Source organism: Palaemon carinicauda, chromosome 43 (genome assembly GCF_036898095.1).
Source record: "Palaemon carinicauda isolate YSFRI2023 chromosome 43, ASM3689809v2, whole genome shotgun sequence".
In the NCBI taxonomy this organism is placed as follows: domain Eukaryota; kingdom Metazoa; phylum Arthropoda; class Malacostraca; order Decapoda; family Palaemonidae; genus Palaemon; species Palaemon carinicauda.
In genome coordinates, this window is record NC_090767.1 from 13283211 (window position 1) to 13308637 (window position 25427).

At 42.0% G+C, this 25427-nt stretch overlaps 2 protein-coding genes and 1 long non-coding RNA gene across 3 annotated transcripts in view; 1 reads left to right on the forward strand and 2 right to left on the reverse strand.

The window, feature by feature from the left end:
- The window catches only part of LOC137633587 (uncharacterized), a 110763-nt gene extending 102671 nt beyond the window's left edge, over nucleotides 1–8092 (reverse strand). The window contains exon 1 of the long non-coding RNA XR_011042290.1: nucleotides 7985–8092. This is a non-coding gene — a long non-coding RNA (uncharacterized lncRNA). The remainder of the gene's footprint in view (nucleotides 1–7984) is intronic.
- The window catches only part of LOC137633719 (tRNA 2'-phosphotransferase 1-like), a 534213-nt gene that overhangs the window by 333745 nt on the left and 175041 nt on the right, over nucleotides 1–25427 (reverse strand). The window lies entirely within an intron of this gene.
- On the forward strand, nucleotides 4255–5508 carry LOC137633958 (uncharacterized). Its single transcript, XM_068366211.1, has one exon. The coding sequence runs from the start codon at nucleotides 4294–4296 to the stop codon at nucleotides 5506–5508; it is 1215 nt and encodes a 404-aa protein (XP_068222312.1). The 5' UTR covers nucleotides 4255–4293.

The following is a 25427-nucleotide window of genomic DNA, read 5'->3' on the forward strand; positions in this document are numbered from 1 at the left end:
TTGACTGCCAGAGAAAGACCTTCCCGAAGTCTTATATTGCTGTCCCACCAAGCTAGACAAGTCTTGACTGAACCGGAGATTGGAATCGAGACTGTCTCTAAACCCTTCTCCTTGTTCCAATGGAGGCTCATCCAATCTCTCACAGAGCAACTGTTTTTCTCTTGCACGAGACGGACTTTGAGCAAAGCCTGCTCGATCCTGTTGGCAGACGGAAAAGCCCGAAAAACTCGACTTTGTATCTCCATCCCCAAATAGAGAATGGTCTGGGATGGAGACAGTTGCAACTTCTCCATGTTCACCAAGAGACCTAACTCTTTCGCAAGATCCAAAGTCCACTGTAGTTCCTGCAAACAGCGATGACGGGACGACGCTCTGAGCAACCAGTCGTCCAAATACAGGGAGGCTCTGATCCCCGATAAATGTAGGAACTTCGCTACATTCCGCATGAGCCTCGTAAAAACAAGAGGAGCAGGGCTGAGGCTGAAGCACAGTGCTCGGAATTGATACACCACCTTCCTGTACACAAACCTCAGATAATGTTGAGAATTTGGATGTATCGGAATGTGGAAGTACGCATCCTGCAGGTCGAGAGACCATCCAGTCGCCCTCTCTGACCGCTGCCAAAACGGATTTGGTGGTCTCCATCGTGAACTTTGTTTTTACAACAAACACGTTGAGAGCACTTACATCCAGCACTGGCCTCCAACCTCCTGTGTTCTTCGGAACCAGGAAGAGACGGTTGTAAAAACCTGGGGATTGAAGGTCCGAGACTTTCACCACCCCCCCCTTTTCTAACAACAGAGACACCTGAAGATGTAACGCCTGTCTCTTTGTCTCCTCTCGATACCTGGGAGAGAGGTCTATCGGAACTTTCACAAGAGGAGGTCTTCGTACAAAAGGAATTTTGTAACCCTCCTTCAGCAACAAAACAGACTCCCGGTCTGCACCCCTCTTCTCCCAGGCCTGCCAGAAGTTGGTCAACCTGGCACCTACTGCTGTCTGAGGACGTGGGCAGTCAGACCCTGCCATGTGAGGATCTAGATCCTCTCTTCTTGCCTCGCTTGCTAACGGCACGAGAGCCTCCCCTACCGGGGGCTCTGCCACGAAAAGGCGGGATAAACCTTGCCGCTGGCGTGTCAAACTTAGGTCTGCTGACATGAGAAGACGAAGGCAAAACCTTACGAGCAGACGTGGCCATTAAATCATGAGTGTCCTTCTGAACAAGAGATGCCGCGATATCTCTAATAAGCTGTTGAGGGAACAAAGCAGAAGATAAGGGAGCAAAGAGAAGTTCTGACTTCTGACAAGGAGTGACCCCTGCAGAAAGAAAAGAACACAGAGTCTCTCTCTTCTTAAGAACCCCTGCTGTGAACGTAGCAGCCAGTTCATTAGAGCCATCCCTTATTGCCTTGTCCATGCAAGACATTATCTGAATAGAGACATCCCTGTCCGCTGACGAGACCTTCCTACTCAAGGCTCCCAGGGACCAATCCAAAAAAATTGAAAACCTCGAAGGCACGGAAAATTCCTTTAAGGAGATGATCCAGATCTGTAGAGGACCAGCAAACCTTCGAGCGTCTCATGGCCAGACGACGAGGAGAGTCTACAAGGCTTGAGAAGTCTCCCTGGGCAGAGGCAGGCACCCCCAAGCCGAGAACTTCTCCCGTGACATACCAGACGCTCGCACGAGAAGCCAATTTGAAAGGGGGAAAGGCAAAAGAGGACTTCCCTAAACTCCTCCTGGACATTAACCAGTCTCCCAACAAACGCAAGGCTCTCTTAGAAGAGCGAGAGAGCACCAACTTCGTAAACGACGGAGTCGAAGAAGTCATGCCCAACGTGAATTCAGATGGAGGTGAACGAGGAGCAGCAGTAACAAAATGATCGGGAAACAGATCCTTAAAGATAAGCATTATCTTTTTAAAGTCAAGGGATTGCTGGGCAACCCTAGGCTCCTCTCCATCCGAAAGGATCCCCAAAGGAACATCAGCAGGAAGGGGATCAACAACTTCCTCATCCGAAGGAACATCATCCGACAAAGGCAAAGTCTTGCGACACGGAGAAAGCAAAGCATGCCGAGGCGGCAACGATTGACAGGCTACATCAATATGCGAAGGAGCCGCAGCAAAAGCAGAGGTAACGACGTCACGTCGAGACTGCAAAGACAAAGTCTTGAGGCTGAAAAACAACAACAGACTGTGGCGACTGACGTCCGACGTCACGTCGGGACAACGGAGTCGGCCGACGAACGTCACGTCGGGACTGCGGTGACTGCTGCTGAACGTCACGCTGTGACTGCGGAAATTGAAGTTCAACGTCACGTAACTGACGTGACTGACGAGGAACACGATCAGAGTCACGTTTTACAGCACCGCTAACATTAGCGCTAACGTCAAAATGACGAGACAAATCTCGCTTAGGCGGTTGAAGACCTGAGTCACGCTTGCTGGACTGACGAACCACAAGCAAAGGATCTTTACGAACCTGGTCATGATCATAAACTTCCATTAAGGATGAAAGTTTCAACTGCATGTCTTGTAAGACACTCCACTTAGGGTCAACGGGAGTCGAAACGGGCCGTGACGTCGGCAACGTCTGTGCATGCAAGTCATCGCACCGAACGAGACCCTCGGACTCAGCGTCACGTTTACGCTTAACAGGAGAACAGCCATCCGATGACTGAATACGGTCAGAGCTGTCCCACTGACTACAGCCAGGACGCTGGACCTGTCCTGAAGGGACTGACTTGCGTTTTAAAGGTCTTGAAACCTTACGCCAAGGCTTCTTACGAGACGAATCATCGGAAGACGAGGAGAACTTAGTTTCTCCCGTCTTATGGTAAGGACGTGCTTGAAGAGCAACGTCTGATACCTTTGAGGGAACGTCTGTACGTTGGTTTACACCTCTCACTCCCTTAAGTCCTACGACATTCCTTCTCCCTGGTGCAGGAGAGCTTGAAAGAGGTCTCGGACTAGGCAAGTGACAAGCACGAATAGACGAACCCTTCGTCACAACACTAAACACATTTGCCGCACTTTCCACTTTACCACTTTGACCCTTTAAAAGTTTAACGTCGGACATAAGCTGGTTCCTGTCCGATGCCAAGGTTTCGACCTCCTCACCCAATGCTTGAATAGCCAATAACATTTCACGCATAGAAGGTTCATGAATGCCAATAGGGGGTTCTGAAACTACCACTACAGGAGAAGGATTAGGTTCAGGGGCATGTGAAGAGGAAAAATCTATAGATCTAGAAGAGCTTCTTCTCACCCTATCTCTTTTGAGTTTCCGAGTATATTTCTCATACTCCAACCACTCAAATTCCGATAAAACCACACATTCCTCATATCGATCCCCTAATTGACAAGATTTACCCCGGCAATTAGCACAAACAGTATGAGGATCGAGGGAAGCTTTCGGAAGACGTTTGTTACAGTCTTTCGCACATTTACGATAGACAGGAGAAGGGTCAGCCATTATGAAAATCCAAAGAAAATCCAAAGGAAAGCCAAGTTCATCAACAATAATCAAAAAAGGGTTTCAAGAGTTTTATCGAAGAAAACCAACACAGCAAAAGCAATAAAACCAAAACCAAGTACTGTACTTCACCAATCGGTAGAAACTTGAGGTCAAGCGCGAGCGGAACCAATGTTGTCTAGACCACCGACAGAGAAGAACTGGTTTGGTTGAGAAGTATATGCGGTATCTGGCCGATAGTCGGCGCTGGTGGGCACACCCGACTACCTTCATGACGATCGCTCGCGAGTTTTTGGAATCTGTCGACCGTCGGAGATGTAAGCTATTTATATATTCACTGGCTAAGTTTAATATTTAAAAAGGTCGTTACAATGCGTCGTACGCTGAAGCCACGGCCAACTTACTCGATTGTAAAACTTCCCGCAAGCATTGTTTCCTGCCTGACTATAATAACACCCGTTTGGTGGCGTTCGATTCGCCTATCAGCTGGTCACGCAAGCATGAACAGTTTTCGATGTTCGTACTGTACTTATGTTTTCGCCAATTCCAACAATTTTCATTTTAATCTGTTGTTAAGATTGTTATTTCGTTGGGAAACATCCCGAAATTATGCCGAATACTATTTTGTTTTATATACAAACAAAGGTTAGGTTATCCAACATCTAGTTAAGATATTTCGTTAGATAAAGCCAGTATCAAACAAAGCAACCGAACTAACCCTTTCGTGGGCCGCGTGATTTCAAATTTTTAATCCCCCCCCCCCCACATGACCCGAGATTGACCTGGAGTCGACCCTTTCCAACTCTAACCGCCGTGATGGACAGACGTGTTCCGTACAGTTTCTCTTTGAGTGATGTTGTTGAGTTTATCTCCCATATTGATCAAATTGATGCAATTAAGACTCTCAGGTATACACATCTACGTGTTTTTACTCGTGTTACCCCCGAATTCTTTCACTATTTATTTCGAGAAGGCCTCTTAGGGGATTTTAGAGGTCCATGTAAAAAGTGTAAAATAGGTGATGTGGCCCTCATGCGTGATGGCTGCAATGTGCACAATGGGCAATACAATTATTTTTGGAGGTGTAGGAACCGCAAGTGTCACCGAAAGTTCACAATGCGGCATGGATCATTCTTTAAGCGCTCAAACCTCGAAGAACGTGAGGTCATTCTCCTCACGTGTTGTTGGGTTCATCGTTGGCCTCAATACTGTGTTGAAGTGAAGCACGAACAGCTTGCTTCTCACACTCTCGTTGACTGGTACAACTTTTGCCGAGAAGTGTGTGAACAAGTGTTGATTTTGGACAATAAGAAAATTGGTGGACCAGGGCACATTGTGGAAGTGGACGAGAGCAAGTTCGGCAAGAGGAAGTATAACATCGGGCATAGAGTCAAAGGAACCTGGGTCTTTGGGGGCATTGACCGGGAAACACGCGAGACCTTTTTCAGAGTGGTTAAGGAACGTAACGCGGAAACGTTGATCTCGGCGCTCAAAGAGCACGTTCTTCCCGGGACCACTATCATTTCCAATTGCTGGAAAGGATACGGCAAAGTCAAAGACCATGATTTTAAACATTTTACTGTAAACCACAGTTTTAACTTCGTTGATCCTAATGACCCGACCGTACATACGAACACTATAGAATCGCAATGGCGGGTTCTCAATAGGAGCTTGCTACCAAGATTCGGTATCCAGAAAACGTTGTACGAAAGCTATTTCGCGGAGTACTGTATCAGGAAGCGATATATAGAGAAGTCCGTATGTCCGTTCAGGACATTTTTACAGCTCATCAAGCGCGTGTACCCGCTCAAAGCCAGTCCTCTCTTCTTGCCGATTCCCGAATCTCCTCCCTCTAACGCTACTAACGTTCGGCCAAGTAACGTTCGTCCATCCAGCAGCCGTTCTTCAGCTAATGACGCCCGACCTTCCACTAGTCGCGAAAATTCAAGTCCTCCTCCTAATCCTCCACCCCAGAAGAGGTTGAAGGCCCAAGAACAGGAGGATTTTGGTTTTAGCGACATCAAATATTAAGGTAAGCCTGAGTAACTTTTATTATGATCATGAGGATAAGATACAGTGAACCCTCGCTACTTCGCGGTTCGACCATCGCGGATTCACCACTTCGCGGATTTTTTCCATAACCCATATATATACAGTAACATATATACATATATATATATGTATGCATGTATTTATGTATATATGTAGGTATGTATATGTGTATACATATAAATATATATATATATACACACACACACACACACACATATATATATATATATATATATATATATATATATATATATATATATATATATATATATATATATATATATATATATATATATATATATATATATATATAAAGTAGGAAGATGTGATGTAGTTCTAAGGGAATAGTATGGGAAATATGTCTGGGTATTAAGCAAAGCTCTACCTCCAGTTTGTTTCTTCATTATGATCAGAGATAAATGTAAACAAAACATTGGTTGCCATTTTTTAACGTGCTTTTTAGCGTGTTTAGGAAACGCATGTTATAAAATTGCCTTTAATATTTGTGCCTGTTTTAGTTTAGCGTACTGTAGTACATGCATTAAGTGTTCTGTACATTAAAGGGTAGTTTGTTAACAGTACTACGTACAAGGGAAGGTTTTAAAAGTCTGAATATACATGTTGAATAAATAGGTAAATATGGTGTCACTACTTCGCGGATTTTCACCTATCGCGGCCGCGTCTGGAACCTATCTACCGCGATAAACGAGGGTTCACTGTATAATTATGAGTGCTGCCCAAAGCTTTTTTTGTGTAGGAGAGACTTACGAAGGGGGTCCGGGGGCTTGCCCCCGGGTAGGGGTAGTGACCTGGGAACTACTAGGTTTGGTTAGGTTGGGTTTGTGGGGTATGTATGTTAGCAACAGTGTTTGGGGGGTCGCAAGGGGGCGTTAGCCCCCCCGGTTAGTTCACGAGGAAGGTAAGGACATGGCTTGTAGGTCAGGCTAGGAGGGGAATTTTGGGTTAGTTGTCCATTTTTCTCGCACATTTCCGACATCCATGACCAGAGTGGTCCTAGTATGTAGATTGTTGGGACAAGCATTTACAAAACTAGTGAATTTAATATTTCATTCCGTGATCATTCCCGCAAAAAAGAGCAGATTTTGAACTTTTTTTTTCGCACGTTTCCGACATCCATGACCAGAGTGGTCCTAGTATGTAGATTGTTGGGACAAGCAATTACAAAACTAGTGAAATTAATATTTCATTCAGTGATCATTCCCGTAAAAAAAGAGCCGATTTCGGACTTTTTTTACTCGATTTTCGGCCGGTCAAAGGCCTGTCCCCAAAAACTACAGAGGCTCCGAAAAATACACATAATCAAATCAAGGTAAATTATTTCTAGCGAGATCAAGTTAACAGAAAAATAAAAGCTTTTTTAAACGAGAAACAAAATTTGTAAATTATTGCGTTCAATTTAGTAGAATAAATGAAAGCTTTATTGACAATAAATTTAAATTTCAAACTTTTACTTTACTATCTACGACATTTATTTTAGAATTCCGTAAGAGCATATAAACAATTAACAGTACATTTATTGAAAATAGACGGCCCTTTTAGTTTTGCATGGGGGACTGATTTTACCATTTCTCATCTCATCTTGATGTTTGTGTAAATGAATATTGTAAAGTCTGCATATAGAAAAAGCAGGAAAATGAAATATCAAAATGAAATTTAAACTGGCCGAGTTGTCTCGATATGGGACGAGTAGTCTAAGGGATGAGGAGGTGTATGTATGATAGCGGCCACCTATATGTATGATTACAGCTAACTTAGAATACGACAGTATAAGGGGTGTTGCATGGGGGCTTCACCCCAGCCATGGGAAATGGCTTATTGGTTAGGTTAGGGGGAAAATTTAGTTTAGTTAACGTCAATTTTTAATCTACACGGGAACTGGCCACTGACATACAAAGGCTCCGGGTGGCCGCTATCATACATACACTCCAAGAGTTGTCTCAATATGGGCCGAGTAGTCTTTGGGACAAGTTGTCTTAGGGCCGAGTAGTCTTTGGGACAAGTTGTCTTAGGGCCGAGTAGTCTTTGGGACAAGTTGTCTTAGGGCCGAGTAGTCTTTGGGACAAGTTGTCTTAGGGCCAAGTAGTCTTTGGGACAAGTTGTCTTAGGGCCGAGTAGTGTTTGGGACAAGTTGTCTTAGGGCCGAGTAGTCTCGGTATGGGCCGAGTTACCTAGATCCAAATTTGTCTTGGGCCAACAGTACTGAACCCAGACTTCCACGGACCGGAATATCGGTCCACACATGACTAAAAGGAACACCGAAACATAAAATAAAACCATAATCTGCTTCGCCATAACAACAAGAGGCCTAGATCTTGCCGGCAGTGATAGGCCTAAACAAAAACACTTCTCCTAAAGCTTAATTCTATTGATGCAGGTCCCATTTTAACCTGTAATTAAAGCCTACGTGTTCTAGTACATCCTACCATATCAATACCTGATGAGAGGTTCAAATATTCCACCGAATTCTCCAAAATTGGACGATTTTCTTTTCTATGTCAAACGTAAACACGCTTCCAAAACACAACGGACTAGGAGCGTAAAGTTTATTGTATTTATTTGATTTATTTGGCTTTGAAATATGTTTTATTTATCCTAATATAATAATTCTAATTATACTATACTGAACTATTCGTATATTCTTAATCGATTTATAAATGTGAAGAATTTTCTTCACTCTTCTTCTTTCAATCGTATTTTTAGGTCTCTTCTACTAATACTATAGCTACCCCTTAAACATTCTCTTCTACATCTAGTTTTCTTTAACGAACATAGGGAGGACTAATCTAAACTTAATAAAAAGTAATAAATAATTAATACGAGTGTTTTATTATTTATTTTCCCCGTGATATCTCTATAAAAATTACAATAATTGTATAGTCTATGAAAGTGTGGATGCTATGGGACTAGTAGGCTCAGTGGAGTTCAGCGCTTGATGTTGCCGACTTGCCTGAAAGACTGATTTTTGAATCAGTGTTGTGGAGTTACCTAGTGTGGAGAATCCGGCAGCCCTGATACGCACAATAGAGGGCCTTAGTGTAACCACGGCGTATGTTGGTTCTTTCCTTAAACTATGTGGGTCGAGATTTAATTCCTAAACTGAATTTTAAATCTAAATTTCAAGACTACTGAATTAATACATCTTTTATTTCTCAATACCAATTAAGGTTTGTTAATTTTAAGATGTATGCCCATCGCACAAGTCCATTGCTAATTAATCATTTAAAATATTATTTTTAGCAAGCCAGAATAGGTAGGATTGTTGTATGTATAAACTCCCTTAGAGCAGCAAGATTTCTCTGAAGTATTTAGTACAAAATCCTGCCTCCTCTGCACTCCTTGCAACCACACATTGCCCTGTCCTGAAGTCCCGATATGGCACCCCCAATGGATTACCGCGCGCATCATGACCGTCACTTGTTTGGCAAGGTGAAGCCAGGTGATCTCTTCGACCTTAGCGTCGACCCCATTCAACGAGAAGCTGCCCTGGCCTACTGACCTGCCTGGTCATTGAACCCGTGCACCTCTGGCTCACCCCCCCCCCTCTCTCCCAAAACTCGACTCACAAAAGATTGCTGCCGGTCGGAGAGATTGAGAAGAAGAGGACCCTGGTATACCATAGTTGTAGCCAAAGTGATAATTTTTGGGGTGAGCCAGGCAAGAATGCAACGTGCCAATTAGTGCGACAACCAGGTCAACAGCTATCACGGGCATATGACTAATCTCAAAGGAGTGCAGGTACTACATCAATGGCCATTTAGTTTTCCCCCAATTCTTAGCTTAGACTAATTTTAACTTTATAGGGAACCTGGCTTTTACACTATTCGGACTGTGTGCGGTGGGATTGTGTGTATATATTTTTTTCTGTACAATTTTTTGCCTTTTGAGACTAACACAGTCTCTGGGTCACATGGGCCACGTGTCTGACCCCATTTCGATTTTTTTATTATTGCAGACCACGTGTCTAACTAACTAATTTTCATCATTTTGAATTGCATTTTTATGATTCCATTTTGTCTTTGTTAAGATGTCCGTTTCTTTGATGTAAATTTGTGAATAAATCAATATCAGGTTAATTAAACCTCTTTAGTATTTTTTGCTCCCTGATTTATTTAATGTTTAAACTGGGATTATTTAAAGAGTAAAACCTAAGTAAGTCTATAGGTGGTAACAGCGAGGAACTTAGCATTAATATATTTGCTTCGAAGGTAAAGATCCTTATCTTTAAACTTTTAAACTACTTTACATCACTGCTCCCATTTTGGATTTTGTCTAATTACATTAACGTAAAATACCTGTCCAGCATCTCATTGGGGTAGCTGGGACGGAGCCGGAACAGAGCCTGAGAATGAGATGACTATAGACCTGACAAAGCTAGAGTAGGCCATAAATTATTGCTAATTTTCCGTGTGGAGTGCTTCGGCCTCTGGACAGTAAAATTTCCCCCTTTTGTATTTAAAGAGTGATGGTTAGTGAATTGTGACAGTAAAGTATTAGCAGGGTGTTTGTGCCCCGAGAGTAAGTGCTCATATCCTCCCCTGTTGAACTTTATGTAACTGTTATAAGGAGACTTTCCCGGTCTAAGTTCCCACTCAGAACACACACATAAAAAATTCTCCACAATAAATTAAACCACATTTCAAGCATTCATACTACAAGCATAAGATGAGTTTATACCTGGTATTTATATATAATTTGGCTTTGAAATATGTTTTGTCCTAATATAATCATTTCAATTATATTATAGCTAAATGTTCGTATATTCTTAATCTATTTATGAATTAAACCAGCTTTCGATCACCTGTACTGCGAGTGTGAAATTATTATTTGTTTGGCTCCTAAATATAATAATTTTATATTAATAAAAAGTTGTTTACTAATTTTATATCAAAATATGGCAGTTTTCTGTATTCTGTGATGATTTACCTACAATTTCGAAAAACGTAGTTACAGATACTGTAATCTTCGATTGGTACGAATACTGAGCAGAAAACTAATATTTATTTAGATTTTACCATTTATGTTTAATCTATCATTTCTAATGATCTTACATTCACACATTTAAAGGCAAATTAGCGGTATTTATTAAATAGTGAAGGGCCAAGTAGAGACAAGAAGCCTAAAGACATTTTGACGAATTTCATGAGTGGAAAAAAATATGAGGAAATATATATATTAGATTCGCCTATTATTACTTGTTTAAAATCATAGAAGATTAAATATATTTTAGTAAACATACCAAGTTCACTAAAATATTAGAAAGTATACATTACAGATGTTTCTATAAACGAAATCACGTGATTTCAAATCAGACACGAATCATTCTCACAGCTAGTTTGACGTAGTCTTAGTTTTTCTTACGCAATATTTTCCTACATTTCATAATACCATATTTCTGAGAAATATATATATATATATATATATATATATATATATATATATATATATATATATATATATATATATATATATATATATATATATATATATATATATATATATATATATATATATATATATATATATATACAGTATATTTATATAATCTATGATGGCTGCCAGTGTAAACAAAAGCCAGGATTCCAACAGAGGCCATGTGATTACCTGTGCTGCCTGTACCTTGGGTGATGACATGATACACTCCGTCCAGCATGGTGAATGTAAGGAATGGATTCACTACTACTGTTCAAAATTGCCCTTATACAACCTAATGCGTCTCCTGAAAACCACCAGGAAATATACCTGTGAGAAGTGTTATGTGTCCAAGTATCTAGATGAAGATTGGGAAAAGGTAGCACAGGAAGCACAAAGGGCAATAGATGAGCAGGCAATCTCCAGGGGGACTTTATTACAATCAAACCTGCAAGAGAACCATGAGGGTACAGCTGATGCCATGTGCTCCCAGACCCCACCACCCCGGCAACCTGGAGCCATGACCCTGGGTGACACCCCAGAGAACCTGGACTTCAGTCTAACTCAACGGTCACAGGAGCAGCCTGGCCCCACACATTCTAGGGGCACCAATACACCTGTAAGTACTGCAGTAGCCAATCTAGAAAATGTACAATTCCACCCACCCAGCATGACTGAACTCTGTCCATCTACTACAGCCCCCCACGTGTATGTAGGTACTAGAGACGAGGATACTGCAAATATGGTGCAAGTGGGAAGGGCTGCAGCTATGGCCACCCTAAACCATGCCAAATATATTTGAGTCATGGTTTTAGAGCTGAGAGGGGATGCACCTTAGGTAGGAACTGCCCCAGCCATCATCCTGTCCTCTGTAGAAATTCAGTGCAGAAAAGAGAATGTTTTAAGGAGGGGTGCAAGCTTACCCATATAAAGGGAACAAAAAGGCAGCAAGCAAGGATCCAGAGCCCTGCCAAAAATGAACAACCCTCCAGGTCAGCAAGCACATCGACACCTTCTCCTCCACCACAAGAGCCCCACAAAAGCAATTTTTTAGAAATGTTCATGGAGATGAAAGCACACATGTGTAAGCAGGTCAAGACATACTCGGGAACAGTTGATTCCTTTAATGTACAAGAGTTGATTACAGATCAAGGGATGAGTGGGAACTGACTTGTGTCTTTTCCTGAACCCCGTGCAAAGAGATACACATAACAGGGAAAACATATCGTACATCAAATTGAACATTCCTACACCTCCCCTTTAAGATCAAAGCTCCCCATTCAAAGCAAACATAGCATATTTAAAACATAAGTATAGATTTCTCCTTTTAGTTGCAAAAATAATAAAACTGGTAAAGGTAGTAACATATGAAGCAAAAGGAATTCAGCTATAATAAAGATAGCCCTTCGGACACAGCGCTGGAACATACATAAATGGTAAACATAACAAGAGGAACACTTATTAAACCCAAATGATCAGGATTAAAGTATATGCACAAAACTTGACATTTTTAGGGGATATTTATTAAACACAACTAAAATGAATTACTCTGTAATATAATCATCATGCCATTGCGGAGGACGACGTACCCTAGTGCTACTTCTCTCCTGGGTGGGTACTGGGCCAGCCTCCCCTGAGGCTGTGGGAGTAGGTTCTCCCTCAGGTGGTGTGGGTGGCAGGGATCTCAAATGCTTGCGATTTCTTGCTGAAATTCTTCCGCTCCCGTCTAACCTTATGCGATATTGGCGGTATCTATTCTTTTCAATAACCACCCCACTTCTATTCCAGGCTCGTGTAGTCACATCCTGGATAGCTACCCTCTCACCTATTTGTAGGGGGGAAAGATCCTTGGCTTTCTCGTTATACTTGGATGATATTCGTTACTCAACAACGCTTCTTTCCCTCTCTCTTGCGGACAAGGTTTCCAACCAATGCTCGGTGACGAAATGATAACTTTTTAACATTGGCACCGAATCTCGAAGTTGGCGACCCATGGCCAGCTGTGCAGGAGACTTATCTATACCACGTAATGGTGTATTTCTATACTGCAATATTGCCTGAGCTACCTTGTCATTGTCTAGCCCTCCATCAGGTAGAGCATTGCCCATTAATGTTCGTTTGGCGGTGTGCACAGCAGCTTCTGCCCGCCCGTTGGACTGGGGGTAGTGAGCAGACGACACTCTCATAGATACCCCCCACTTACCGAAGAAATGTCTCATTTCCATGCTCGTTAGATTCATGCCCTCGTCCACTGATATTTCTTCAGGTGCTCCCCACTGCATAAAATATCTTTAAAAACTGGGATCAATCTTGCGGATGTAGTTCCGTTAGCGAAGAAATAAATTTCCATCCATCCAGTCAGTCGATCGGCGTAGACCATATACTGCCTCCCTGCTACTTGAAATAAATCTGCAACAGTTTTCTGAAATGGATATTCTGAAGGGGGAGTGTATATAATACTTTCCCTTTGTTGCGAAGGTGCCACAACATTGCAATCATGACACTGTGCCCTATAATTTGCCAAGTCACCCTCAATCCCAGGCCAATAAACCGCCTGTCGTGCTCTTCTGATCATGGAGTCAGTTGATTGATGACCTGAATGTAAATTGGTTGCAATGTGTAAACGTAGTACCTCCGGAACTACCAGACGAACATGCCCCTCGTCATATGCATATGTGACTAATCCTTCAATGACACTCAGTCTATCACGTACATTGAAAAAAGGTTTTAGGCAGGGCTCCACTTGAGACCTTGACGACGGCCAACCCCATTCGCTGACACGTCGCTGCAATGGTAAATAATCAGGATCCTTCTCTGCTTCCCCCCTCATGGTAGCCCAGTCCATAGTAATGACGTCATCCGCCAGCGATGACGTCATGGAGGCAATACAAACTTCGTTCATAAGTTCCTCCTCTTCTTTGTCTTTGACGGTAGTTTCACTGCGAATCACTGGGTATCTTGATAACGTATCGGCTGCCGAATTCTTCTTCCCCGGCAAATATCTTATGGTAAACTATATTGCATAGTTTTCTCCTTCAACCCTAGTAGTCTCGGGTTTGCAATGTCTTTTAGGCTCCTATCCCCAAAGAGTTTTACCAAAGGTCTATGGTCCGTTATTAAAATGAAATTCGGACATCCCAGTAAAAACAATCTCGATTTCCTAAGGCACCATACTACTGTAGCCGCTTCCCCCTCAATGACGGCATAGCCGGCCTCCGCCTCCGTCAGGTGCCTGCTGCCACATAATGCCAGTTTCCATCCCCCCTTACAACAAAAAGGGGCATTGAGATCCTCGCAATTGCAATATTGTTGCAATATAACAAATCCCATTCCTTCTCTGCACCAATCGGTAACAACAGCAGTGCGCCTTGTCTTATCATAATATGTCAGTCCGTCGCCCAACATCTTGCAAATGCTGTCCAGGGCTGCAACAAAACTGTTTTGAAGGCGTTGGTCCCAATAAACTTTCCGGTGGGGGGATTTCTTGAGAAGATCCCTGAATGGTTCCATTACTGGTGCTACAGCCACGAAAGGTGCAATTTGGTTCACAAGTCCAAACCAAGATCTTATATCCCTTGATAGTTGGGCTTACAGGCATGGGGAAGTTCTTAATGGCACTCATACGCTCATTAGAAGGCCTATAATTATCCCAATCAAGTTCGTACCCCACAAACTCTACCTGTCTTTGACAAAATCGGAATTTATCCGGATTCAGCGTAATACCATTATCTCCACATAATTGCAAAAAATCACAAGTATGCCAAAAGGCTCCCTCAACACTGTCGTCATATAACAACACGTCATCTATGCACTTGTACTTTCTGTGTACATCAATAATGACGTCATCGAACCTTTTCGTGTATGCATCGGGGGCCGCGCAATGACCCATAGGTGTTCGACAATACTGGTATCTCCCCCATGGTGTAATAAACGTTGTCAACTGTCGGCTCTCCTCATCTAATAGCACCTGGTGGAATCCGGCATAGGCATCAACTACAGTCTTATATGTACGAAGTGGCACACCCGAGACCATGTCAAAAGGAGCACATGTGTGATGCGTTTCTCGTTTGCAATTCTTATTAAGCTCTTGATAGTTCACGGTCCTCCTTGGTTTACCATTTTTCTTTGCTACTACTACCATCCTCGCACACCAGTCCGTAGCTGTACCAGCAGGGACCTCCCTAATTACTCCTAATTTGACATCTTCGTCGAGCTGAACCTTAACATCGGCCTCCCAATGCTTAGGAACTGGTATAGGTGTATGACACGCATAGGGGATGGCACCTTCCCTCAGGTGAATGTGGTGAGGGGCTCCTTTCATCATCGGCAGAGGGTTTCTTGAAACGTTGAACGTAGTCTTCGTAAAACGTTGCAGTAGCCAGTCCCTCAGCCTAGGGACATTCTCCTCCGTGGCAGCGTATGGCATCTCGCGCTGACGACCACCACCCCCTACCCGTATGCGAACGTTTTCTTCAGGCGTTTGGCGGGGGTTAGTCGACGCAGAGGGTTTCCGAGTGACGTCATTCACGGTAGCGACAGTATGATGGAGAAACTTTATATGCACTAGACCTAGTGATTTACACACTCCTAAAGACATATAAAAACGGGTAGCACCTTGCACAACGATAACACTAGTGCTCACTGATTTATCACCCAATTCTATTAGCATATCAACAGACCCATATATTCTCAATGACTTCTCCCCTGCGTGATTTACAATGACATTACACCGAGAGAGATTAGGTACCATCAAACCCAATATTGGTAACAAATCTACCCCTACTATACACACTTCTGCCCCTGTGTCTGGAACAGCCTCAACAAGGACACACTCACATGAGAACTCATGCTTAACCTATATTTTCACCATCGGTAGTTTCCCCACTGCCGCACATAGGCCTACCTGGCGATTGTCCGCAGGTGGATAGGCAACAGTGCATGACGTAACAGACGCGTCCACAATAGGCGCCGTTTTGGCGGGCTGTTGCCCCCCTTGACGACAGAATTTAGCAAAGTGCCCCACAATACCACACTGAAAACAGTTAACATTATCAGCAGGACATTTTCCCTGCCAATGAGAACGACCACCACACTTTTTACACCTGGTATCTGACTGTAAGCATGTTGGGTATACTCAAACACGAGCAATGTGCAATAGTTATGTATTCACAATTCAATACATGGTGAGCAGCAATGCAATAACAATGTTGAGGCCACGCTTGCTCCAGCGAGACTGCCCTAGATTCAATATCTCCTGCCTTTAATAGATTATGGCGGGAATACAAATAACTTTCAAAATGCATTATATGGAAACATCCTACACCGACTTACTGCTACCAGTAGGTTTCGAGCTACTACGGCCACGGCCGTGTCCCTTGTCACTATTATTAGACCTATAGCTAGCAATAATTTTACTTTCACCTTCTAACCCACTTTCAACTAGGCCTAAGCCTATCTCATCCCCTTTTACCAAACTAGCTACGTTTGCCCTTCCACGAGTGCTAATACTATCCTTTTCTGCGGATTCATAAATTTCACATTTACGTAACAATTTCTGCACAGTATTGAAAACCTCATGATCCTGTAGGATCTCTTGCTTAAGTCCCACATTGCTTAAACCACTTGTTATCCGCTGAACAAACACAAATCATTCAGATCAGCTCGACAATGGGGACACTTAAACCCACAATCTAAGGCCAATTGTTGGCACCTATGCACAAAAGATTTCGCGGTTTCTTGATCGCCTTGTTGCGCTGAGAAAAACTTGTCCCCTGCCACTGCCTTATTCACAGACTTCGTCGTGATCTCCTCCAGTTTGTCAAATGCCTCAGAGGCCGTTAATGAGTTCCACTGAACCTCTGAGTGCGTTGCATCTATAGCCATCTTTAACTTCTCATCGCAGTTTAACCGGATACTGATAAGTGCATTCTCTCCTGAGACGTTTCCTAAGGCCAGCCAATCACTCATAGAGCGACACCATTCTCGAAAACTGCTTTGTGTCATCTCATAGCTACACTTCTCAGGGCACATAGCCTTAACACCTGCCGAGGCTGAACCATGTGGTCTTCCTTGTGCCATGAAGCCAACCAAAGCCTGTAACAAGTCCTGTCCCTCGTGGCGCCGGTGTGCCGGTGATGCATTCCTGCTTGCAGTGCCCCTGAGGGAACGTCTTGCTGTGCCCCTGGGTGTGTTGTGATGGCCTCGTCTCAGCATCTTGTAGGTCCTGCTTTGGAACGAGATTCACTGCGCCATGTAAGCAGGTTAAGACATACTCGGGAACAGTTGATTCCTTTAATGTACAAGAGTTGATTACAGATCAAGGGATGAGTGGGAACTGACTTGTGTCTTCTCCTGAACCCCGTGCAAAGAGATACACATAACAGGGAAAACATATCGTACATCAAATTGAACATTCCTACAACATGGCAAACATGAACAAAGTTGTAGAGGCTCAGGGACTTGTATTGCAGAACTTCATGAGGCAAACATCCCAGCAAAATCAACTACCACAAGTACTCCCCGCAGTAGTGTCGCCCATGACCCCAACCTGGGCTTGGCCCAGAGTTGGGGCACTACTTTAGAAAAATTCCTAGTGGGCAATATTCGGGGGCTATACCCCAAGGCACCTCAAAGCAAGATATCATTCATAAGAGAGCTGGTATGGGAGGAGGACTTTATGCTTATTGCCCTCACTGAAACCCACCTATCTGAAGGAATAAAGGAGCCTGAAATACACATCAGAAATTACACCTCCTTCCGGACAGATAGGAAAGGAAGAACACATGGCGGCACAATCATTTACTTGAGGGATGACATTGCTCCAAACTCAATACCCCTCTTGTCATACTCAGACGGCCAAATTGAACTGCAAGCCATACAAATCCAGCAACATAATATGTTGATTATAAACTGCTACCGTCCACCTGGCAGCTGTTCTAGAAACTTCAGTAGTGCCATGGAAGCTCTCAGTCGCCTACTGGACTCCCTGCCAATTCCTACACCTGACGTCATCCTCACTGGAGACTTCAACTTTCCCTTCCTGAAGTGGCCCGAAGGAACCCAAACTGAGAACACCCTCGCTGATAAGTCTCAAGCCGAACTGCTCCTGTCCATTACAAACTCCTCCTTTCTCATTCAGATGGTGTCCATACCAACCAGGGGAAATAATGTACTTGACCTGTTTTTCACCAATAACAGTGATGCAATTAACTACGTCTCGGCTGAAAGGACCATCTTCTCTGACCATAATCTCCTCAAGATACACACTACTTACAACAAATCACATTCCTCAGAAATGGCTTCAGCAACAGAGAAAAACCCTTTCTCCAAACTAAACTTCTTCAGCAGCCAAGTGAATTGGGATCTCCTAAATGCCCAACTACAGTGCACTGTCTGGGAGTCAGAACTCCATGTTGGCAACCCTGAGGTAATGCTGAATGACTTTCTAAAAACCATCCTCAGGCCAGTGAAGGTAATGTGCCAACAAGAAAACTGCCAGCCACCAGAAGAAGCCACATACCAAGGGACAGAAAAGTGCTTATGAGGCGACGGGCGAACTTAAATAGACAAATGCAAACGACAAAGAGTGACACGGAAAAACTCGCTGCAAGCTAAGATCTCACAAGTAGAAAATGAAGTCAAGGATTCACACGAGAAGCAACGTGACTGGGAAGAAACGCAGGCAGTGTGCAACATCAAGGCCAACCCTAAATTTTTCTTTAAGTACTGCAAGAAATTTTCCAAAACGCAAGTCAAGGTTGGGCCACTTCAGGCAGGAAATGGGATGATGTCAAACACCCCTGAGGAAACATGCCAGATTTCTCTCCCAGCAGTATACCAGAGTCTTCTCGCAACCTACACCTCTAAGATTGTTCTCGAACCTGCTGAGTTCTTTAAGGAGCACACCCAACATCACTTGACTCTCGTGAACATCCCTTTCACCATAACTGATGTACAGGAAGCCATCAGTGAACTAAAAATCAACTCTGCTGCTGGACCAGATGTTGTGCCATCCATCCTTTTACCAAGATGTAAGGAAGCTCTGGCGCTCCCTCTCTACAAAATCTGGCGCTGCTCCCTGGACACTGGCATTATACCATCAATATTAAAAAAGGCCATCATCTCCCCAATCCACAAAGGGGGAAATAGAAGCCAAACCAAAAACTACAGGCCAGTGGCCCTCACCTCCCACTTCATCAAAGTATTTGAGAAAATATTAAGAAACAAGATTATTAGCCACCTTGAGGAAAACAGCTTGATGAGTAACTCTCAGCATGGCTTTCGTAAAGGAAGGTCTTGTCTCTCCAACCTCTTGGCCCACTATGAGTGGCTGCTCCGAGGCCTTGCTGAAGGCAAAAATGTAGACGTGGTCTACTTAGACTTTGCTAAGGCCTTCGACCGAGTGGACCACGGCATCCTTCTCCACAAGCTGAGGGCCATGGGGATATCAGGGAAGCTGGGTGTGTGGCTGCACAGCTTCCTTACCAACAGGACTCAGGCAGTAGCTGTTGACGGCCACAAGTCACAGCCTGAGAAAGTCATCAGCGGAGTCCCCCAAGGCTCTGTTCTTGTCCCCCTATTCTTCCTGGTCCTGATGGCCGATATTGAAAAGACAGTCACAATCTCCTTTCTGTCCTCCTTTGCTGACGACACTACACTAAGCCACAGGATCAGTGCGTCTAAGGATGTTGTCCAGCTGCAGGCAAACATCCAGAGAGTCTTCCACTGGGGTGACACAAACAACATGCAATTCAATGAGGATAAATTTGAAATAATGAGACTGGGGCCCAATACTGAACTCATCCATTCCACCGAGTTACTGACAAAAACACAGCAGCCAATCCCACGCAGCAATGCAGTCAAGTGCCTTGGCGTCCTCATGGACAATGATGCCACCTTCCAGCAGCACATCAAGGACACCGCCACTAGGGCCAGGCGCATGGTTGGCTGGGTTCTGCGTACCTTCCATTCAAGGGAGCAGGAGGTCATGTTGACACTGTGGAAGACCCTCATACAGCCAATCCTTGACTACTGCAGCCAGCTGTGGTCTCCCCATAAACAGGGGGACCTACAGGAGCTAGAGTCAGTCCAGAGGAGTTTCACAAGATCAATTAAAGGAATGAGGAAGCTCAACTATTGGCAGCGCCTGCAAAAGCTGGGACTCTACTCTCAACAGAGAAAAAGTGAGATATATAGAATAATATATGTAATAATTAGAATAGTTAATATTACATGTTTAAAACACATGACGTAATATGTCATGTTGGGTGAAGGAGCTAGCCGTGGGACTTGCTGTAGTCATTCAAATCATAAACAGGACGTACAATGCAAACCTCGACAATGTGACATTCTTCTTAAACGTCAACACATTGTCTCAGCGTGTGAAAGTTTGTGACGTCACCGGATGCAGGTGTCTTCCGAGTTTGTGACGAATCTAATATAAACTAAGCATACGATATCTGTGATATCGATAAGTTAGTCAGTTCATATCTATACTTCACCAGAATTGCTCATCTGACCAACCCAGCTTCCTCCAGTGATGGAGATGTTTAACTCTGTTGTTTTTATAGAATAAATACTTTAAAGCTAATAAGATGTATTCTGTTATCCATTTACATACATCTGAAACAACACATACTCAATGTGTGCTTATAACAGTAGCACACCAATAAATGGTGGCAGTGGTTAAACTCTAAGAATTAGAGAAAGATCTTCAAGACTTCAAAATAAAAGCTGTAAAACCAGAGAAAGATCTTCAAGACTTCAAAATAAAAGCTTTAAAACCAGAGAAAGACTTCAAAATAAAAGCTGTAAAACCAGAGAAAGATCTTCAAGAACTCAACATTATCTACATGAATCTACAATTTTGACTAAGTATTATAGTCCAACGAAACAGTTAACATTAACAAATGTTAGAATACAACCTGAATCTTCAATCAACATCCTAGGAAACCCAAGGACTGGCGTTCAACAATTGCAAAACATACCCAGGAAGCACTATATTCAACAAGAAACTCGAACGAGACATCGCTAACAAAACATCAAGAGAGAGAGAGAGAGAGAGGACGTGTCGACATCACGCAGACCCATATATAAGCTAAGTACAAATTTTTGAATTCATTACAGTTTGGGCAGTGAAGTGTAGTTATCACGAGTCGTTAGTCGATTATTACTGGGGTGAGTGAATTGCTAATCTTTGTTAAAGGAAACTCCGAATTCTCATTTAGAATTTTTCTTTCTTTGTGCTAATTCCTTTTTCTTTCAGAAATTCTCGGGAAATGTTTTGGGATTAGTAACATTGTTTGGGGAATTTTATTATACATATGCGTTTACGCAGTGGGCGTCTGTACTCATATAGATATTTTGATAGAATTGCAAGGGGTCAAAGAGATAGGAAAAAAAATACAGCAGTCATGACTCCTCCTGTGAGTCCTTCCCCTGGACCTAGTGGTGTAGGCCAGACTAATCCTCCTCCAATTGTGACGCTTGTAAATGCCAGGTCAGCAATCCTTCCTTTTCAAGGTCGGGTCAACGGGTTCTTGCCACAAAATGTGGAGTCATGGATTTCATCCGTTGATGCCCATTTAAATGCCAAACAAATCGTAGACCCTTTTGTACAATTACAAGAAGCTAAAAGTTTTATAGATTTTTCTAAGGGGGATGCGAGTGCGTATTTAAGAGGTGTTTCATTTCAAGAAGCAGTTACTTGGAATGATTTCAAAGTTAGGTTACGCGCGATCTATGGGGGTGAGGAAGCCTTGGATGTAGTATTAACATTACGAAATACACTTAATCAAGCCACTATGAATCGGCTTAATGTTATTGAGAGAGCAGCTCTCATAGCTGATAGGCTTAACGAATATCAGGACATTTTAGGTCATTCCACTTGGGTTACTAACGATAATATCTCCGTGAAAGATTTTTTACGATTAATGTATTTGACTTGCATGACACTTATGTTGCCTGAAGCTTTAGTGCGGTGTTTTGATAAGAAGTTAACGCCTGCAAGTACGGAATTGGATGTCTATAAACAGATAAAGAAACACATGTCCAAGTGTCCAGATCTCGATCCCGTGTTAACTCAAGTTTTTGCAAAGAATGAAACAAAACCACAAACAGTGAACGTAGTTAGCGGTCCAGTAGCGGGAATGACGTGTTATAACTGCAAACGTCAAGGTCACATAAGCGCAGACTGCAGAACGAAATTTTGCTCAATTCACAACACTGCAACGCATTCATATAGTCAATGTTACTCGCGTAAGACACAACAATATCCCAGAAATACACAGTCAATTCCACAGTCAGTTCCATATGGAAATAAAAAGAAAAATCCTCATTTTAACAATAAGAAGAAACAACCAAATGTCAATGCAGTTCAGAGTCCAAAACAAACAAACACTTCTTCAAATATCGCTGAGCCTGGGCCGTCAAACCAGACCTCGCAAGGTCAGACTAATTTTCAGAATGTGCAGAGCAAAGCAAATACCACATAGTTAACTCTAGAGGGGAAGAGAGTGATGTTGGGTCAAGGTCATTCATGTCAACATCAATAGTATTGAATAATCAATTTAATGTTTTATCAGATAATTGTGAGACAATAGATTTTCCTATGAAACACACGGCCGAATTAAGTAAAACAGTGCATGCTCCCGTAGATTTGCAACGAATTCATACAATAATAAGCCAAAATGAGTTACGGCTAACCTTATATGCTGTAAATTTAGAACACAAATCCTTTACGTTATTTTTTGACTCTGGTAGTCCACGTAATATCATGGATTTGAAGACACATCATTTGTTGTTTTCGAACTTTCCGATTGAAAAATCAGGAATTAGACTTTCAGGTATAGGAAATAATGAATTAAATGTCATAGGCATAACTCATGTTCAGTTCAGAGTCGGTAATCGCACGTTTGCCGATACATTTGTTGTTGTAAAAAACATTAATATGTATCCAGCTGTAATTATAGGATACCCATCTATGGGAAATCAAAACATTATCTTAGCTCCTGCCAAGCACGGCGTGTATATCAAAGGGAAATTCTATAAGTCTTCTAATACCTTAAAATCAGTTTTGGATAAAAAGGAGACGACAAATGTAACCGTAACGTACGTTGAAGAACCAATAACTTGTCTCACTAATAAAGAAATAATATACGCGACCCAGCAGAATTCTCGTTCACCCGTAATATCATCTTGCACGCAATCTATCGAACCAAAGCTACCTTCGAATTTAATAGTGCAAATAAAGAAAACACTACCGGGATCTGAAATATTAATCCTTTCCGATACTTTGAAAACTAACGGATTGTCTGTCACACAAGCTATTTATACAGTAGGCTCACATCAGCAATGTAATATCGAAGTCTGTAATCATTTAAATAACACTTTAGTCATTCACAAAAATCAACATATCTTGGATGTAGAAGTTTATAAACATCGTATTCTTACCGTTGCTGAAATCAATCACTCTCAATCAGTTGCGGATGAATCCCTTTTGCGATCTATTAAAAATTAAATCAATAAAGACATTCAAGACGAAGAAATTCAGCAGAAAATTTTTGAACTTTTAACTAAATATCATGATGTTTTTTCCACTACGGATGGATCCTTAGGAAAAACAGATGTGATCGAGCATCAAATAAGGTTAAAGGACAAGCAGAAAATTATATATGTACCCTCGTACAGACTCCCTATGAAATTCCAGAATGAAATAAATGATGAAGTAGGTAAAATGTTAGAGGAAGGAGTCATTAGAAAATCAAATTTTCCTTTAATAGTTGTACCGAAAAAAGATCGAACATGGCGTATCTGCGTCGACTTTCGTCGTCTAAACGAGGAAACGATCCCTGATCGATTCCCAGTGCCATGTACTGACGATATTTTGTCTTTGTTAGGTCAGAATGAATATTTTACCAGTTTGGACTTACTTAAAGGCTTTCACCAGATATCATTAGAAGAAGATAGTATCCCATACACAGCCTTCAGCACAGCCAGGGGACATTATGAATTTTTACGGATGCCTTTTGGTTTACGTTGTGCTCCTATAACATTTACAAGAATGATTAACATAGTGTTTGGAGACTTGTTAGGGGATATATTGCATGCCTATATGGATGATCTTGTAATCTTTTCCAACACCTTAGAAGAACATCTACGTAAGTTAGAACTAGTACTACAGAGATTAAGACAACATAACTTAAGGGTAAAGATTAGTAAGTGTGAATTCCTCAACATAAAGAAAATAAATACCATGATATATCACCCAGAGTCGAATGGGCTAGTGGAAAGAGCAAATAGGAAGGTATTGAATATATTGAGGGTAACACTAGGGGGATCAGACCCCAACTGGGATATTGCAATACCGGCGGCACTGAGTACTCTGAATCATTCATATCATATATCAATTAAAATGTCACCGCATGAAGCATTGTATGGTACCCCAGTTAGAACACCTTTCCATGTATTAACGCCTACAACTAATCTATCAAATCCTCTAAAAGAATGTATAAATGCAAGTATAAGTCGATATGATATCCTTCAAAAGAATTTAGAAGAATCACAAATCATAATGAAAAGGAATCATGATAAAATAGCGAAACCAACTAAAACATATACCGTGGGTGATAACATATATATTCAAATCAATGTACGAAAAGGGCTCAATTATAAACTAACACCTAAGTTTGAAGGCCCATTTAACATTTTGGAAACATTAACGGCCAATAGGTTTAGAGTTCAAAACGTATCCCAACCCACGGATGAGAGAATAGTACCATTGGTTCACATAAGAAATTAAAAAGAAAAGAGAGGAAAAGATGTGAGGGAAAATTTTTTTTTTATTTAATGTGATTAAAAGTTTTCTTTTTAATACAGGAGTAATTACATATATTTTTTCTCGTTACAGGTTTCCAAGATGAATTTTTTGTTGTTGGGAGTGATATTGTTCGCTCAGACATTTTTCTCGTGTGGGATGAGCTCTAAAACTAAAAATATATATTTTAAATATGGCAATATAGTTGAAAGACAAGAAGACATTTTTATTACATCAACCAACGTAATTGTCGAAGTGCATATGCAAGCAATTTTTCTTCAAGAGAATGATGTCACTAGCTTAAGAACTGCCATTTCAAGGTTTTCTGCATCATTGGATGAGTTGCATAGAAGACATTTTCATTTGACTACAGAGAGTTTGCTTGGATCAACATTAAAAGTTGCAGAGATGCTATCTGATGACTTGAAAAATAAGACTGACGAGACAGGATCTTTGGCTTATGACCTTTTGATGTGGACTGTAGGACACGAACATAAAGAAAGACGGAATCCGTTTATTTATGCTGCATTAAGCATCTTTGGGCCTGTTGCAAGTTTAGGTTTAGGAATTTCCAATCGTCTTAAAATTAGTAATCAAAATAAGAAAATTGAGTTCTTGACTCATAAAGATGAATTGATTATGTCAGAACTAAGGA